Source organism: Peromyscus leucopus, chromosome 22, assembly GCF_004664715.2.
Source record: "Peromyscus leucopus breed LL Stock chromosome 22, UCI_PerLeu_2.1, whole genome shotgun sequence".
NCBI lineage: Eukaryota > Metazoa > Chordata > Mammalia > Rodentia > Cricetidae > Peromyscus > Peromyscus leucopus.
The window spans coordinates 51,172,374-51,192,350 of NC_051081.1; the positions used below are offsets into that span (position 1 = coordinate 51,172,374).

Here is a 19,977-nt window from a genome sequence, read left to right on the forward strand (position 1 = left end):
AGAAAATGGAGCCAAGATGTGGTGACAGTCACAGCAGGGATCTTTGATACATTTCAATGATAGTCAGGGCATTTGTCTAGTTACTAGGAAAAAATATAGTATAAAAAGAGATAGATGACAGAACCAGTATCGGGGCAGACAATGTACAGGGCACCCTGTGTGTAGTGATAAGGATCTGTGGAAATGTGAGATGAGCGCCTCCTGACTTCCCTGTGTTGGACCTGTGTGTGTGTGTGTGTGTGTGTGTGTGTGTGTGTGTGTGTGTGTGTGTGTGTATGTGTCAGAGAGCCAGAAAATCAAGTCCTGCCCCCTTCATCATCATCCCTAAGCAACACCTTCATCCCTATCACATGAAAAGCGCCCAGATTTTCCCCACTCAAATGATGGCTTCAGATCTTCTGTTTACTGGGGCAACTTAAGCTGAAAACTGATTGCTGAAGTTGACAAAAAGAAGTTTTCCAATTTTAGGACTGTGTTTTTCTATGCTCTAGACTACTCCAGTGTTTTTAGAGGTACCTTCGGGAACAGATACTTGTTGAAATGTTTTAATGATTTGGCTTTGTTTAGTTGATGCCTTTAAAGACATCCTTGTCTGTCTAAACACAGAAAATAATGAAGATCTCCCTGCCTATTGGTGTCTGCAGTTCCCTGCAACCCCCAAACCTTCTAATTTATTCTACATAAGTTGTGTGTTTTGACTTAAAACATCATACTTCGGTTAAAGTAGCTAATGTGCCAACTACCTTCCTATAGTGAACCGGAACTATTGCAGAGTGCTTACTCAAAATTAATACTCTTTTCTAGTCAAAAACATATCTGTGCAGCTGGCAAGGAGAAATGCTGTGCTTCACGGTGGATTTTGCTCTGGGATTTACCTGCTTTGACAGTAAAACAAAGGTAAGATGTAGGGAACCCCTGTAGACACTATACATGCTACATTGCACTTGCTCAGAGGTGTCTGAGAGCCGACAGCGCCCACCAGATGTGCACTGAGCCAAAGGTCTGCCTAAATAACCTGCCTGCCTTATTGCTGGTTTGGGGTTCCTGAGTGTTCACAGTCCCTAGAGCCCACGCAGCAAAACTCCAGCAAAATGGTGTTTGGCAAGTATGATTCACAAAAAGAGAGGGGGAGGGAAAGGGGGAGGGAGGGAGACAGAGGTGGGGAAGGAGAGAGAGGAAAGCATAGGATGGGGTTCTCTTGATCGCTCTGAAGGAAAAAACACACAACACTAGGACACAGTGAAAAGAATCCCAACCATTGCTTAAAACCAGAGTAGTTTTGGTGAGAATAAGCTCTACATGTTGGTAAAATGTACCCACGAATAGAAAGCTACGCTCAATTCCAGCATCATTGATTAAAGCCACCTGTGTGAGTAGTGGAACTCACTGGATTATTTCCACCATCATCTAAGGGCTCTCCTAATTACATAACTGTTAAGAAAAATGTTTGCCAAAGTGAAGGGCCAATGTCTTATCACATAATATTTATAAAAATCTGTGGTTTTTTTTTTATTTTACAACACCATTCAGTTCAAATCTGGGGTTTTTTTAAATTAAGAATAAGTGGAGATTGGAAAAGCGTGCCTATGATGAATGCTGCTATGAAAAGAGCTTGCCAGTGTATTTAGTTTAGAGATGTCACAGGCTTTCATTAGCAAGGGCAAAGCATGGCAGCACACTGCAGACTCAGAGCAGAAGAGTGGTTTCTGTGGAAAGCTTGAGCAGGATCAAGGGGCCTCGTGCAAGGGAACCCCCTGGCTCATAGGGAGCTGCTTCCTGTAGCTTCTCTTGCAGAACAAAGCAGAAGAGATGTCTTTATTGTCCACTCAGGCTATCTGAGTCCCTCCAAGCAGAAGCCAATCTGGACTGAAGAAACTTTGGACTGTTGGGGATTGTCCTGTTGTGCAAAGCTTCAGTTTGTGGATGTGCCACTTGACATGAGTGATGCCCTTCTGGTCTGGACTTTGAGGGCTCATGCTTGAGCTCACCCATATACATGATTCTACTAGATCCTGTCTTCATTACCACCACTAACCATAATCAGAGTTCCAGAAACCTGCTTTTCACACGCATTGTGCAAGCTCAGTTTCAGCCTTTCACTGTTCCCAGAGCTCACAGTGAAGAAGTGAAGCATCATGGAAGGTTCCTAAAATCCAGCAGTCATTTTCTTCTCATAGTTATTTCCAAGCTGCCCTATCTAAGCTCTTGGGCTACTTACTCTCTTCTGTGACCCAGTCTCTGCAACCAGTTGGTAAGTACTTACAGACAGTGAGTGACTTTGTCTAGAAGTCTTCAACTTCTGTTCCTTCTGCCAGAACAAAGATTTCAGCCAGGACAAGTCTGCCCTCTAGGGGACACATGGAGTTGTCTGAAGAAGGTTTTTCATTGCCAAAAAGGGACCATCTGCCACATCTGGAATGCTCATGATGGAGGCCTGCTATGAGGCTCAGCACTTGCCATGAATAGGAGAGTACCATAAAGAATTATAGTATCCAAGCACTCTGTGTGAAAGGTGGAAAAATCCTGAGACAGAGATGGAAGCTGCTTCTGTCACACAATCCTGGCTTCTGACAACATTCATTTCACTTTCTGCAGGGAAATTATCATGATGTTTCCCACTATGGACTCACACAGTGATTGTAGTAATAACAAAATACAATTGCATAAAAATTTAATATCAAAAATGGATTTTAGCCGGGCGGTGGTGGCACACGCCTTTAATCCCAGCACTCGGGAGGCAGAGGCAGGCGAATCTCTGTGAGTTCGAGGCCAGCCTGGTCTCCAAAGTGAGTTCCAGGAAAGGTGCAAAGCTACACAGAGAAACCTTGTCTCGAAAAACCAAAAAAAAAAAAAATGGATTTTAATTCTGCATCCAACATTAAAGGCCATCCATGCTTACAGCCCACAGTTAGCAAATGACTTTGTGACCCTTGTCAAGGGTTATTCTCATTGTACCTTTCTGTTGACCATGGTATGTACACAGACAGGCACAGGACCTGTACTTGCTAGTAATATGAGCAGGAAGCCAGACCTGTATACTCTTGCTGCACATGACCTTCTGGGATGAGTGTGATGTTACAGCATCTACCCTGGAGGAAAGAGAACACTCCATGTAGTATCTGCTGCTTCTCTGTTGCACAGCCTTGCACTTCAGGATACCAAATCTGAGACCTTCTGGATTCTACCTTAAGGGCAACTTTGCATGGTCTACCTCTACAGAGCCTGTAGGAGTCTCTCTGTGTCTTCTCTCCTGTACTTGGCAACATCCTGGAATATATCCTGGCCAAGGCCCTTACCAAGGAAGAGTAAAACACAGCACACAAGTCTTGCTGCCTGCTGGAGATCCTACAGAGGTTCACTTGTGCTTCTGTCTTTGGTTTATTCATACTCACCCAGGTTTCCTGTCAGTACAGGGATTAGCACAGTCCATACAAGAGTCTGAAGAAGGTCTTTTGTGACTGGACAAGAGGCTATTACCATGTCTACCCACTGTCCAATGAGCAGCCAGGACTAGGCAACACTGCCAGGAGGTCTTGATGTGAACTCTGGTTCCTGGTGACCTGGAAGGAAGGATCTAGTACTTTGCAGCTCCCTTCCTGTTTCTGTAAGGGTCTGTGGGAAGTTCTGAGCTAAAACCCAATCAGTGGGTTTAGCCTCAGGTTACATGGCCCTTGTTCCTGTGTGGAGGTTGATCCCATGGTGGACAAACTTTCCCTCTTGGGTAAGGGCTGGGTTCTCTGGGATGTTGAGTACTGTACTTGTGGATAGCTATAACTGATGATGTTACATTATCAACTAAGTCATACATTAGCCACCTTCCTTCACTTTTGAATCCCTGCCTGCTTCCTGCCCTCCTTTCCCTCAGGCAATGTTCCTGATTTCCAAGGCAAGCCTTAAATGGTACTCTGAGGGATTCTTCTTACCATTGAATCTAGCATCTTTCCCTTAAAACCTTAAAATTAACATAACCAAGTTTTTCAATGGTATCATTTGTTTCTTTTTTTTTTTTTTTTTTTTTTTTTTTTTTTGGTTTTTCGAGACAGGGTTTCTCTGCGTAGCTTTGCGCCTTTCCTGGAGCTCACTTGGTAGCCCAGGCTGGCCTCGAACTCACAGAGATCCGCCTGGCTCTGCCTCCCGAGTGCTGGGATTAAGGCGTGTGCCACCACTGCCCGGCTTATTTCTTAATGCTGTACATGACTGCTATGAGCCCTTGGGAACTGGATTTCCCAGTGACTATGTATAATTATGCATGTGGAGGGCAGAGGGTTAACCTCAGTTGTTCCTGAGGTTGACCTTTGATTAGATTAGATGGTCTAATCAATCTGAACTTTGGCCATTAAACGTTAGAATTTATGTCAGTCCTTTAATGTTTCCTTGGGCTAGACAAAGTGACTGCCCCTTACCCAGAATGCTCTGTGTAGCTGGAGACTTTCTCTCTGGGTCCGCCAAGCCCCTGTAGTCCCACAGCCCACTTATAAAATAAACACATAGACGCTTATATTATCTAAACTGTTTGGCCTAATGGCTCAGGATTCTTCCTATCTAGTTCTTACATCTTAAATTAACCTATTTATATAAATCTATACCTTGCCACATGGCTCGTGGCTTAACGGTATCTTACATGTTGCTACTCACAGCAGCGGAGGCTGGCAGCGTCTCCTGACTCAGCCTTCCAGTTGGTTCCCAGAATTCTCCTCTCTCTTTGTCCCGCCTATACTTCCTGCCTGGCTACTGACCAATCAGCACTTTATTTATTAACCAAACAGAGCAACACATTCACAGCATAGAAGAACATCCCACAGCAGCTCTGGGTAATGATAGAGTTGGCCTGTGGTTTCCCATGGAGACCCAGCAGATCCTTTTCTAAATTCAGTTCTCCCAGATTCTCTGCTTCTGGGAGACAGCTTTCCACCACGACTGTGAGCCTCACACCTGATCACTGCCTCATCCAGTGTCTCCCCGTGAGCTTCACACTCAATCACTGGATCACTGCCTCATCCAGTATCTGACAAGTTTTCCCGAAGATCCAGTTAAGATGATTTTTGCTGAGCTTGGGCCACAACCTCCTGACTATGCCTTTCTAAAGGTGAGCTCTCACTTCCTGGCCTTGCATCATTTTCATGGTGACCTCTTCAATAAGTTCCATACTGAGAAAGTTTCCCCAACACAGCTGTGATAGGTAAACAAGGTCCTGAGTCCATGGAACACTCCCCTCTTGGCCTTAATTACAAGTCTTCATTCCCTAAACAAGTACAGCATTTGTAAACTCCATGTAAGGAGGTTTAAATTATTGCTGTAAACTCTGAAATAATTGTGGAATATAAATAACAACCAAGCATGAAATATTTATGGATAGTTGTGCCTTTTGTCCAAGTCACTGTGGAGAAAACCAAATAGATCTGTGGGCTAGACGTGTTGAGATTTGGGTGTGTAAAACTGAGACTCACTGGAGCTTAGGAGATGGCTCAGTTAATAAGGTGCTTGCCTTGCAAGCATGGAGTCCAGCCCCAGAACCCACATAAGGAAGCCAGAGGATGCAAAGGCAGGTAAATACCAGGGGCTTATTTACCAATGACAGGCCTGTCTCTAAAAATAAGGTGGAATGCACCTGAGGAAGAACTGAGGTTAACCCTCTGGCTTCCACATGCACAAGTACACACATGCATATACCAGCATAGACACATGTACCTATACACACATGCACACAATACACACACACACACACACATACACACACACACACACACACACACACACACACACACATGCACGCACGCACACACGCGCACACACACACAAACTGTGCTAGAATTTTGGATAACTGCTCCTGCTTTAGTGGATATCCACAGTCATCCCTCATACACTAATGGTTCAGTTGTGTCATCCCTACCTTTCTTTTACCAGAGAGAGACAAACAGTTGTCTCCAAGCAACAATCCATTCTTATTAGCTATCTATTTCATTAATATAAGGAATAATTAGGAAGGGCAGGAAACATGCTTGGACCTAGATACTAAGTAAGAAGACCATAGTCGAGCACACTTTTGCTCATTTCTAGAAGGGCATCTCAAAATCATCCAAGTGAGAATAAACCAGAACACCATTCTAGATAAATGGCTCTAGCCCTAGCCCTGAGGTATCTATGGGCTAGCTGGAGTTAGGACACTGGTCATCACAGCTTTCTTTTGCTCTATGGCTTGATACTAACTGACATTCTGGTCTTGTCGTGGTACATGGAAGCAGGAGAAGAGCTGGAAGTGAAGAGACTGAGTTCCCAACACACATGTGTGGGATAAAGAGCAGCCAGATACCCAAAGCTGATAAGGAGGGCTGCCTTCACCAGCTATTGTCAACAGTCTGAACACCCAGCCTTGTCTCTAGTGGGATCACAGCAGCAACACAGCCTAGGACTCCAGGGTTTGTGTCACTCAGATTTCCAACAACACCCAGGCTCTTTTCCCTCTCTGAAAGAAGCCACACTTGGGAATTTTCTGCCACTCAGGATCAGAGGAGGCAAATATTTCTGGTGCCATTAACTGGAGAACTGCTGGAATGGTGGAATCCTGTTCTTCTTGTTTCATGGATGCTCCTTGATCACAGCAGCAATACTCCAGTTTGCTCAGTGCAGATCTCCTGTTTGCTCAATGCTATGCTGGTGCCGATGAAGCCTGATCCCCAGGCTGGAGGAAGTGGAGGCACAGAGAGACCAGATTCAAAAGAAAAAGGATGTGATTGTCTGGTAGAAAGGAAGATACGGAGGTCACTCTGCTAGAAACAAAACATTACCATTCCAGTCTCATGGCCCCTGTGGATGCCACCAGGCACCCTAAAGAGAGTATTGGTGTCACTTTTCACCTGCAAGGCCTTGAAACCCAAAGTAGTTTTGAAGGAGTGAGAAGTGGCTGTCAGCAAAACTGTCAATGATGAAAGCAAAGGGGAAGGTCTTGTGTTTAATATATGTATGTCATGTAACTGGAGACCTGTGCTTCAGTTGCTAAAACCACACAAAGATGCCTTTCAGCTCCGTGATTGAGAGTTGAGTGTTGAGATGCCCTTCAGCCTTGATTACTCCAGTGGGAAACCCAATGCCCTTTCATATTCATCTCCTGATGTTTTTAACTAAAGAGAGCACTGTTATTGCCTGCTCTTCAAGCAGCCAATCTGGGCTCTGAGTTCCCAGCTTGCATACCCAGACCGGTGTACAGAGGCTCAGTCACATTGAGAAGGTCTCAGAGTATAGAAATGAAGTAGCTCACTTAGACCACAGGCAGAAATAACAATCACAGCTTCCAGAAATAGTTTTCTTTGAAAAAAAAATTACATTTTAAGTTCATGAGAGAAAGCATGAGAAAAACAAAGGAATCTTGGTCATTAAAGACAACTAGCTATATAAGTGTCAACAATCCAAGGGTGCTTATGGCATTGCCATGCTTAGGACATGAGGGTCAAAAAAGAAAAAAGAAGAATAGGCCTGTTTACTACCCTATTCACCATGTATTCACATCCCAAACCAGAAGAAGCAGAAAAGCACCATTGTCTTACATCACCCACGAACAAGGGCTGCGTGATAAAATTGGCAGTCTCGTGCAGTGACTAGGGTGAGATTTCTCAAGTTCTCAATCTGGACAAACTCTGGTAATTTTTCTCTGAAAACACCTGTGTACCTGGATCTACCAGAACAGGCAGAGGGTCAGCCTCAGCACCAAGGAAAGGCAAGGATGGAATGAGTGGTTCCCAGGATACTGTGGATTCCAGCTGTCTTGAAATATAGAAGAAACGTGGACTTCGAGACTTTTCCCTTGATCCATGTCCTCAATTCAGTATGAAACATATCATGAGGAATGGAATTGTGAGGCTAGCGTGTGGCATACAGCTTGCCAGCTGGAGGGACAAAAGCATCTTGAGACTTTCCATCCCCCTCCTCCTTGTCCGGCTGACATTGAAAATGCTTTGTTGGCCATTTAGAAATCAATGTTTCTTTATTCATTACTTAGAAATAAGTGTTTGCAATAAAATCCTGACCTGCAGGATGCTAAATGCTAATCCCCATTGGTATTTTACCGGGAAGATAAGGGTTGTGTTTTCATGTTTTGTGAGGCAGGTTCTCCCTATGGAGCCCTTTCTGGTTATGTGAACCAGTCTAGCTTCAGACTTGTGGTTATCCTCCTGTCTCAGCCTTCTGAGAGCTGAGATGACATTTGCCTCTGAAGCATCTCAGCAAGTGCTAAGCAAACTTGAAGCAGTGTTATGTGTAAGGCCGTGCTGCCCATGTTTTCCTCTTGATTCTCCAGAACCTGAGGCTGAATGACAGTGCGTAGCCATGGTGGGATGATATAGCCAGGATCCAAGCTTTCTATGTTAACTGCACTGTGGCAGGTATCCTGCTGGGTAAGAGGCCTGCCTTCAGTGGACTTTATAGTTCTGCAAGTGAAGAAGGAAGCAACGGTCTTAGAAAAACTTCCAGGGTAAGTACAGGAAGACCCCCGAAGATAAAAGCAGGGTGAAGTCTAGAGAGGCTAGTGTGTGACCCTGAGATGGCTGGGCGTGGGGATCATCCTCTATACACTGAGGGTGGACATGTCAAAACAAATGGCATTTGCCTGATAGGTGCTTTGATTTATTAGCTATTAATTAAGTGATAATCAAGTAAATGCTTATGAATCACTCATTCATTTCATTTCTCTGCAGAACGTGCTCTGGAGATTCAAGTTCTCTCAGCTTAAGGGATCTTCAGATGATGGGAAAACTAGAGTAAAGCTGCTGTTTCAGAACCCGGACACCAAACAGATCGAAACAAAGGTAAAGCTTGCATATCCCGCACCCAAAGACCTATAAGGAGAGGGGTCAGCTGGCAAAAACATAGCATGAGAAGGAGACAAGTTCATCCCAAAGTTGGAAATCAACCTAACAAACCCGGGGCTGATGTTTTTTTCACTGAGAGTTTATGTCCTGAAATTATGACAGATGAAACAAAGTACTTAATCCTATCAAAATCCACAAGTTGCTTAGCAAATAGTAGCAGGAAATCAATACTTTAAAATGCTCTAGAAGCCGAAATCTAATAGAAGAGTTTTGCAAACTGCATTGTCTGATGGAATGTCTATAGTAGTGAATGTAAAAAAAAGTCCCTTGTGCCTTTCAAAAGCACCACACTGAGGTATCTTCTTGTAATTAATAGATAGACTTCCTTCATGTTTTTACATAAATATATCATCAACAAACTAGTTTTAATACAGACTACAGTCAAATGAAAGTATAAATTTAGCACATTGAAAGACTTGTGTGTGTGGAACACACACACACACTGTTTAGAATGTCACCTCTTCCCTTGCATTTCTTTCTTAGGAAATTAACCTGAGCAACACAACCCACCTGATATTGTTATATGTGAAGGTTTAGGGTCTATTTTTATCTTTTCCTTGTCTCAATCCACAAAAGAGTGTTTCAGAACTGCTTTCTAAGTAGAAGAGAGATTGTGCAGAATTGCTTGGCTCTTCTATGTGGCGAATTGGCCCAGGTCAGTGGGATATGCGCATACTGGGCAGGCTGTGGACCGTTCAAGATGGACAGCCCTGAAGGAAAGTAGGAAGCTATGGGTTTCTGAGATGGGACATTCAGGCTCTGGGTTCCTGAGTGTGGGCAGGCAAGCTATGAAGCCCTGAGGTGAGGGCAAACTATGGAGGTTTGTGGTGATAGCTGCAGGGAATGTACTGTGAAACCTTGAGTTTGGGGGGAAAGCTGCGGAGCCTTGAGCTGGAGGAAGGGTGTGTGAAGCTCTGGAGATGGGGCGGCCTGTGAAGCCCCGGGTTGGGATAGTCTGTGGACTCCTGTGGTGAGTTGGAAGTGGGGAGATGAGACTCTTGGCACACTGGGCTGGCTGGAGAGGTTGCATCCTGCCACTCTACTATGAGCTCAGTCCTGTGCTCTGAGTGGGGGAGAATCAGGCAGAGAGTGACTTGTATCACTTTCATGTCAAGATTTCTTCTTCCCCCTGGTCTGTCCATTGATGGGGCACCCATGGCAGGGTCCTGTCACTGTCACATCTTCAGCCTGGGAGTCACAGGGCCCCGAGGACTTAGGTCTAGAGTATGCTTGAGGCACTGTTGTGGCCTAGAACACCAGCTGAAAGAGCAGCACATGCTTGCCTGGCATCTGAGATGCCCCTCAGCAGGTGGTACTGTGGGACTTAAAGGTATAATTCCTTATCTTTCAACCATCAGTCAGTCAACTGTAAGCCAGCTGTGTTGATACAGGAGTGAATGCCTCATTATGAGATGAGTGTGAATGGGTGTGTAGTGAGTTGAAATGAACGTTAACCTCTTTGTGGCCTTTGGATTATATGGGTTTCCATCCTAGTTGTTAGAAAAGAGAAAGATCTAAAATTTACAGAGGCCATAGGGATGAATACTGGGTGAATAATGCTGAAAATTTAAACACTCTGTGAGGATATTTTTAAGGAAAAGAATGAGAACTCTTACATACATACATACATACATACATACATGCATGCATAGCAATGTTTGGAAGGTGTGTGAATATATCTCAACAAACTCAAATGTACGAACTTGCAGCCCAACCCTGAGGCTTCATAGATCTCAGACTACCTGGGCTTCTCTTGGGACACAAGCAGGGAATAGGCAGAAAAAGGCTAAGGCTTTAACTGAAGTGAAGCAAGAACCAAGGGCACCTCCTGGGCTTTGGAGGCTTCTGCAGGTGCAACCCAGAACTTACTATGATAAGGGAAAGGGACAGGGATGATGCCTCACATAACCCTGCTCGTCTCAGAGATAATGTCCCCAGCTACATCTGCTGTAGCTTATATGAAATGGGGGGGGGGGGATTAATAGTTAGACCTTTAGACCTTTAGGTGTTCTTGGAGTTAGAATAAAGCCTCAATATCTCTTCTCTCTCTCTCTCTCTCTCTCTCTCTCTCTCTCTCTCTCTCTCTCTCTCTTTCTCTCTCTCGTGTGGTTCATGTTTGTGTGTGTTCACATAGGTGTGTGCATGCGTGCATGCAGGTGTACACATGTATGTGTACTGTGTGTGTAGAGGCCACAGGTTGATGTTTGATCTCTGGCTCAGTTGTCTCTCTCTGCCTTATTTTTGGGGACAAGGACTTTCTCTAGGCTGGTGCTCACTAGTCCAGCTAGGCTGGCGGGCCGTGAGCTCAGAGAGTCCACCTGCCTCTACCCTCCCAGTGCTAGGTAGCTTACCCTGGCTTTGCGTGGTTGCTGAGTGTCTTAATTCGGGTCTTTGCGCTTGCGTGGCAAACACTTGACCAACAGAGCCATGTCCCCACTTCTGAAACCTTCGTCAATGAATGACTGAGTTTCCTGGAGTTCTGTTCAGCTGACGAGATGTGTGACTACAGTGAGATTATGAGGAGACGCCAAGATGTGTGACTACAGTGAGATTATGAGGAGACGCCAAGATGTGTGACTACAGTGAGATTATGAGGAGACACCGAGATGTGTGACTACAGTGAGATTATGAGGAGACACGAGATGTGTGACTACAGTGAGATTATGAGGAGACGCCGTATGGGACAGTGTGGAAGAACAGTCTCCAACCCCACCCCAGCTCCTGCTGGGATGTCCCCGCCCCCAGCCTCGTGTCTGAGCTTGAGTTTCTCAGGGCAGGTTTAGATAGGTTATTTCTACAGCATGCGGTCCACTGAACACAGTTGACTAATGTGTTTTAAATTAGTATGTTAACACTGAAAAAGAAACGTAGTGCAGGAAGTGCTGTGGAATGTTGGGTGTGGTGGCACAGGCCTGCAGTCTCAGCAATTTGGAGTTGGAGATTGGAGGATAATGGGTTGAAAGTCATCCTTGGCTATGTAACAAATTCAAGGGCACCCTGGAATACATGAGACCCTGGCTCAAGGAAGAGAGAGAGTAGGGGAGGAGAAGAGAGAAGGAGGAGGGGAAGAGAAAGGGAGGTATTACCAAAATATACTCAGAGTTTTTCAAGTTTCTCAGGAGAAAACACTTCCCGTGATTAAAAGGAAACACTTCCACCACTGCAGGTGATGCACTCATCTTCCTCCTAATATTCCCGTCTGCATCGGTGTAACAAAACACAGTCTAATGAAGAAGAATTCTGTCTTTGAGAGAAACAATAGCGCATAATTTTCCACCCTCAAAGAGCAATCCTTGTATCATCAGGAAGCCAGAGAAGCCTATCAGATGCTGAGAGAAGGACTGAGTGTGGGTGACTGTGAGCGAAGAGCAGCAGACAGCACACGGACCCTGCTGTTCAGTCTCCCCACAGAGCCCAATGCCAAGGCCTGCTTTGCTGATGCTGCTGAGTTGGTTACACTGACAAACTATTTCAGAAAGTCAGAAGGAGCAAAGAGGGGTGGACAGACAACCTAACCCAACCTAATCATTACACAGGTTGTAACACTGAGCAGGAATCAGGGAGAGATTCGGTCTGCATCAGGAAAAGTAGAGACCCCTGTAGAGGTCTCAGAGTAGAAACTCTGAGATTCAATGCCCCTCAGGTGCAGTGCCCAGTCCCAAATGTTCTTCAGAGTCATTTGAAAGTCTGCTTCCACACAGGCTTGTTCACGCAACTTAACCAACCCACAATGGCAGGTGGCTTACTTTACCTTTGCTTTGTTTTGAGTGTGCCTGTCTGTCGTGGGATTAAAGTTACTGTGTCCTGTCTGTCCATGGTATTAGAATTACCAAATAAACAGAAACACATAGCTCAATGTAATCTCTAAGCAAGTGTACAACTCTTCTTCCACTAGGAAAACACTGGAAATGGTTGCTTGACAATAAGTTTACCCCATCTGGGATATCGCTGGGCTGAGATTTCTAAGGCACTCTGGCAGCTCAGATCCTAAGCTAACTGAATGAGCTGGCCCTGCCTTGAGACAAGTAGTTATGGGCCTGTTCCCTAAAACAATCTATGAATGCAGGAAGGGAGAAAAAGGGCCCAAAGCAGATTAAAAAAAAAAAAAAAAAAAAACAGCATAATTAGACACTGGGGAGAGGGCCCTGAGATGCTATTCCAGAGTGGGGCACCAGAGGACGCCAGGGGGACACCAGCATGGAGCTGGGTTTGAGAACAGGTCAGTTCATAGTCCTGGGAGCTTCAAGTCCTAGGTCCAGCATAACTTGCTTCTGGTGTCTGAGGCTTTCTTGTTCACGAATACCACCTTCTCTGTGTCCTCACTTAGTGGAAGGAGCTTTTAAACAAGAACAAAACTCTCATCATGTGGACCCCACCCGTATGCCCCCACCATCTCCAGAACGTTCTTTTAATACTGGGAGCAAGGTTGGGACTTGAGCTGAGCGTGGAATCTCCCCTGAGAGGACTGTTTTCTTCTGTACTGTCTTCCGTACTCAGCAGAGCATGTCCCCCATGTCCTTACCATGCCTGATAGTAAGGGTGACTGAGAGACAAACTGATGATGGCCCTATTGGAGGCTGCAAAGCTTCTTTTGGTCCAGGAACACAGGAACCATGACACTCAGAGCTAGTTGACATCCTGCTGAAAATGAGGCCTGGAACCAAGGGCCAGTATGCATGAAAACATGCACATGCCCAATTCTTGATACGGACATCATTTTCCAGGGCAGAAGTTTACACCTGTGGGCAGGCATGGAATGTGCTCTTAACCATCACTATCAGTTAACCCCAGTACAACACACACGCAGTATGCTTCAAGGTTAGCTCACCCCAACCTTTGGCAATGTTTCTTTTAAAAGAATGAGCTATGAGATTTTTGGAGGTAATAATAAATCATAGGTGCCTGTTTAAAATTTAATTTTTAATTAAAATTTAAAGATTTTATTGGTGACAAGGGAAAGCTACCCAGTTAGATGATCAGAAAGCCCTGGGAGGTCCCTGAGTCACATTCTTATGCCCTAGGGTCCGTTCTAGAGTACAGATACCACTCTCTGAGTACCAGTTAGGTTTTTGGGAAAGGCAGAGAATCCCCACGCCCCTGGAAATGAATGTAGGCTGAAACATCACAGAGATGAGGTTCTACCTGGAAAGAGGTGCTATCTAGAAAGCTAATTGAGTTCCTGGGGGCTTTATTAAAGGATTTATCTCCACATACGAAGAGTACTCTGTCCCCACGGCCAAGCAACACATGTGTGTCGGACACCCTGAAGCATGGCTGACCTAGCTGTACCTGCACATGTGTGCCATAGACTCGCTCTCTCTGTATCCAAGGAAACTGCCTAGATTACACCTTCTACTCCCTGTTCATTTTATTAACCATTTTTCTTCTAATTATAGTTCATTAACTAACAGATTTTACAAGCAGGGACAGCTGGACCTAATTTCCATCTATGTTGTGGAATGCCAGTGTGCTTTCATTATTCACTGGCCCTGGAGATGAGTGAAGGCTGAAGATTTAGGTTCAACGAAAGATCATTCGTGTTAATGATAGAATGAAAAGTTGGTCTGAGCACTGTGTTTTCAAAAAGGGAAACAGAAGCACAAGGGTTGGTGTGCCCCCAGAAGAGGGAGATGGAGGTTATCATCTTGCTGTCCTCACTAGAGCAGGAAGGAAAGACAAGAGGCTGTACTGGCAGCCTTCCAGAGGCTAATGATTTGCCAAGTGGCAAAGTACATACTGGTGTGAGTCAGTTCCAGTCAGTTTTGTGCATTTGTAAATTATTTGTGCACCAGAATAGCTGAAGATCTCTTTCCAGTGCATCACTATCAATACTTTACCCTCTGGCACTAAATTAAAAATGAGAGAAATTTTATACTGTCCTTCAAGATATTGACCTTGGTTGACTAAAATGTGCAGGAGTTATTTACCTTCGTCAGAACTTGGGAATTTCTAAATAAAATATTTACCAGCACAGTGGGGGAAAAGTGAAACCACGAGCACTCTTCATCCCAAGCTTTCTTGCTCTCAGTGTGTGTATGAGTTACTCTGGAGCCACGGCAAATTGAAAAAAAAAAACTGAATTAATTAAAACAGCTTTGCCAAAAGTTGTTCATCTTAAAATATGTGGAAACAACAAAAGTGACAGAGTCAGGGTCATTTGCAGTAGTCATTTTTTTTCTTACCATCCTGCCAAGGTCAATAAAATGCATTGATTTGTAATTCTGTTATTTACTGAAAGAGGAAGAATAAGAATGTGAACCAGAGGTGTAGGCGAAAGTTTTCCTGTGTCTCACGCAGTCCTTCAGCTGCTCAGTCCCAAGTAAACACAGAGCCTTTAATTAATCACAATCTGTATGGCCTATGGCTCAGGCTTCTTGCTAACTAGCTCTTTAATCTTAAATTAACCCATTTCTATTCATCTATATGTTGCCACATGGCCGTGTGTTACTGGCCTGCTGGCATCTTGTTGCTCCTTGGGGGGTGGGCTGGTGTCTCTCTCATCCCACCTTTCTCTTTCCTATATCTCTGCTTGGATTTCCTACCTGCCTCTAAGCTGCCTTGCCATAGGCCAAAGCAGCTTATTTATTAACCAATGGGAAAAACATATATTCACAGTGTACACAAAGGCATCCCACAGCACAGAGGTGCTGGAGAGATCGCTTGGTGGTTAAAAGCACATACTGCTCTTGTAGAAGACCCAAGTTCAGTTTATAGGACCCTTGCCCTGAAACTTGTAGTGTTTATAACTCAACTCTAGGGGATCGGATTCCCTGTTTAGACCTCCACAAGTATCTGTAGTCACATGTATATACCCCAGCATAAACATACAACCATACACATAATTAAAAATAAAAATAAATCCTTCTTTTAAAAAAGGATGTAAATGGAAAAAGTCTAGAAGATTTCACAACCTAACACACACCACAGCCTGGAGACAGATTACAGAACCAACTCTGAAGGTGACAGAAAATTTTTTTTAAAACATATACATCTTCAAACCCTGACAAATGAACACTGTGGTAGATTGAATAAGTATGACACCTATCCCCATATAACTGAATGCTTAGTTACCAAGGATTGAACTACTTGAAAGGATTAGAAGGATTAAGTGATATGACCTTGTTGGAGTAACTGTGGCTTTGTTGGAGGAAGTCTGTCACTGTGGTTTTGAGGTTTCGAAAACCATGCCAGGTCTCTTTCTGCCTGTAGATTAGGATGTAAAGCTCTCAGCTACTTCTCCAGTACCATGCATGCTGCCATGCTCCCTGCCGTGATGATAATGGACTAATACGCCTTTGAAACTGTAAGAAAGCCTCTAATTAAATACCTTCTTTTATAAGATCTCCCATGGGCGTGATGTCCCTTCACAGCAATGGAACACTGACAAAGGACAGACATGAGTTTGAAGGAAGAGATGACAGGGTCTCCATTTCCAGGGGCCGCCCGCGTTCTTAAACATCCCCCACCCAGTGGCTACCAGAAGCCCCAAATAGTACCTGTTTCGAGTTGAGTCTGAAATGTTCTCTGCATATGTTTGAACTCTTGGTCCCCACCTGGTGGTGCTGATTTTAGAGGCTGTAGAAACTTTAGTACTGAGGTCTAGCTAGCAGACTTGAGTTGTTTGGGGTAGGACTTAAAGGTTACATGTCTGCTTCTGGTTCTGGCTGAGATCTCTGTTTCCTGATCTTTCAAGATGTAAGGAGCCACCACAGCTCCGCACACTCCTGCCACCATGAGCAGCCCCCATCTGGTGCCTACCATGATGAATTGCAATCTCCTGAAGTCTTGAACCAAAGTAAAATTCCCTGCCTGGAGTTCCTTCTATCAGAGACCTTGCCACAATGATTAAAAAGTTGCTAATTTAGTACTGAAATCTGTGCATCTGTGTTTTCTCCAGCATATGCCATACAAGTACTCCTATACAAGTTTATGATAAATTTACATTGTTTTGTTTAAGGGAAGCGCTTTAAGGTTTCTTATTGTCACATTTGAATTGCCAATATCACTAGTCTTCTACTTTGGAGTCACCGTTAAGTAAAATAAGGGTCATGGTGGTGCCAAGACAGTTGATCTAATAACAGATGGCTTCTGAATGACTAGCAGCAGGCAGTGTAGGCAGTGTGTAGACAGTGGACAGAAGGATGTCTCACATCCTGGGTAAGATGGAGGAGACAGTGTATGATTCCATCGAGCTGCATAGATGAGTGGGCAACTTTAAAACCTACAAATTGTTGACTTCTGAAAATGTCCAGTCTTTATGTTACAGTGAACCACATGTAGCTAAGACCCAGAAGGTAAAACCACAGTCTACCCCAGTTGATGCAATTAAATTCCAAATACAACTAGAAGAGGAGCCTCCTTTGAGGAGAGCAGTGTATTCCTACGCTCTCCATTAGTGCCCCCAGCTCCTTGAGTTGGATCAGTGTATTGGTTTCATCTCCCCTTCTCCTGCTCACATCCTTCCCTCCCTCCCCCTCTCTGTCTCTATATCTCTGTCTCTGTCTGTCTTTCTCTGTCTCTGTCTCTCTGTCTCTGTCTCTCTCTCTGTCTCTCTCTCTGTCTCTCTCTCTGTCTCTCTCTCTGTGTCTCTCTCTCTCTCTCTCTCTCTCCTCTCTCTCTCTCTCTCTCTCTCTCTCCCACTGGTTGCTTCACCATTCTTGGAGAGCACACCTCTCTCTGGTACTTTAGGGGAGTCTCTAGTCTGGGTTGTGCCAAAGAACACCAATCCTGCATATATCTGCCCTCTCTCAAAGCTGGCATTGACTTCCTTTCTATTCTCATCTTTTCTCATGGACTCTTGTCCTCTTCTGATAGGAATTCCTATCCCTAGGCCTTCCCTTCTGTCTCATACTGGACAGGTTCCTTGCCCTACAGACATGAGTCTCTCTCCTATACACCCTCCACCCACAGCTCCCTGTACTTCCTAAAGGGCTGCCCTCTGTGCTATGAGCTTAGAGACCTCCCAGAACCTACCCAGCATGTTTTCTCCCTGATGGTACCCAGACCCAGACCCACAGCTACCACCTGCTTTTTGCTTTTCAGTCCTTGGTTCCTGTCCTTTTCTGTAATGCCTCCATCCCTACCCCTGCCCAAATGCAGAATTGTTTGTTCAAGCATACACATGGGAAGGTACCATCAAAATCACCTCCTCTATTCCTTGGCCCCTTTACTGTGGGGTCACTGGCCCTGTTTCCTGTTCCTCCTAGATGACGGCATCTGGCTTGTGAGTGTCCCTTCAACAGCACTACCCAGTCCTCAAGGTATGCCCAGGACAAAGACAGCCAGAGAGGAAGGAGGTTGGGTAAAGCTGAGATTCTGCACTTGAGAGAATCTCAGGAATCGTGGTGATTCAGGGTTTCTCAGGGTAACTCTCACTCTCAGATAGCTTGCAACATGGTGACACTGTAGTACCAAGTTCCTAAAACTCTAGCAGGGGGAGCAGGGAAGCCCTGTGAGGCTTCTTGGATTCCTGACTTCAAGTGACATTTCTGAAACTAATTGGCCTTGTCCCTTGGGAAGATTCCTTTGAAGGTCCATTTCCTCATTTGGGAACTGGACGTGGTAGCCTCTGATTTTTATCTTAGTTTATGTGGTAGTTTTGAGGCTGAGGAAATGTTATTAACTATGTTGATAAATAAATAATACCCATCTCACACTGATGGACTCCAGTAACTGTCCCCTCTTCTCAGCCGCCTCAGTCACAAGGGGATGCTAAGGATGGCATGGGGGTCACAGTTTCACTGGCCGGGAAACTACCTCCTAGGTACACAGTCTCCAGGCTGCCCAGCTCAGCCATGCACCGTATTCGATCAGAACCACACCAGATTCATGGAGTAAATTTCCAGAAAATTTTCCATAATTTAAAGACAGTCATGGCAGAACAATTGAAAGCAGAGCAGGTGACAAGTGTCAGGGACATTGGGAGCAGTTGACAGTGTCCCACTGCCTGACTGCGGGCCTGGGCTGCAAATGGAGGAGCTGGGGTCTGGATTGCAAGGTGATACCTGTGTGCCAGGGACATTGACCATCAACTCAGCTCCAGCCTGGGCTGGCACAGGTCTTCAGGGCTTCTTTCCAGATTGGTGCACTTCACCTCGGAGACTGAAACAATACTGAAAGTGTTATTGCCGCTGACAATAAGCTATGATTAAACGTAGAAGTGCCTTTTCTAACAGTATAATACATCACATCCCACCAAGACTCAGAAGGTTTTTATCCTAACCTGGGCTCCTCGTGGCTCCATTGCACCGGTGGGTAGTGCTCATCTGGAGGCCCACGTTCTTAAAATGTCAAATATGTTTGAAAAGTACATATGACACTCCCGGAGAAGACCGCCTAGCTGACGTGGGGAAGGGGCAGCAACGGTCTACAGTTACAGACACTCTCTTGCTTTTCCTGCTTTTCTCAAAACTAGTTTTGAAAAGAATTGTCTTTATTAAATAAACCTCAAACCTGTCAGACAAATTTGGAGGAGGCTGCTATGCCCCTGCTGTATGTCTTTCTAGTCAATTGTAGATTCTCTTTCTCAGCAAGTAGAAGGTGGCAGCACACCACCCACCTGTGACACATGTTTCAGGGATCAGGAGGGAGCGGCAGTCACAGAAAGGCACTGGGATCACCATGAATGTCCTGTTCAACAGAGGCCAAACATGGCTGTGGTCAACAGCACCCGCAAGGCTGCAATTCAGAATGGTCCTGCTGACAGAGTCGGCTTGGGATCTAGGCGGAGCAGCGGGTGTCATGACTTGGCCCTTGGTTGAACCAGAGATGTTCTGTGAAATGTTCGGATGCTACACTTGGACCAAGACTGACTCCTGCTCCAGAGACTTACACTTGGTTCCTGGATGGGAATGCTCTTGGCTGAGATTTTGCATGGAGCAACTCTCTTGTGATAGTCTTTTCAAAAATTTTTGATGTGGCTTCAATTTACCATGCCAGGAAATACCAAGTCTGCTTTGGGATCTGTGCCTCAATGTCAGTGGCCATCTGGCTTCTTCTTCTTCCAGTGTGTCATGCTGTTATTGAGTAAATTGTAGGAATTTGTAAAGCAATTTTCAGTTCCCATACATAAAGCACAGCTGCTGAAATGCACATGATGTGGACTTTGTGGCTTTAT

General features: G+C 44.9%; 1 protein-coding gene across 2 annotated transcripts in view; it reads left to right on the plus strand.

Annotated features, from left to right (window-relative positions):
- Sntg2 (syntrophin gamma 2) overlaps positions 1-19,977 on the plus strand; it is a 199,524-nt gene that overhangs the window by 176,717 nt on the left and 2,830 nt on the right. For both annotated transcript variants that reach the window (XM_028857468.1, XM_028857467.2), the window contains exons 15-16: positions 805-897; positions 8,688-8,798. In XM_028857468.1, coding sequence (XP_028713301.1) covers positions 805-897; positions 8,688-8,798 — 204 coding nt within the window. The remainder of the gene's footprint in view (positions 1-804; positions 898-8,687; positions 8,799-19,977) is intronic.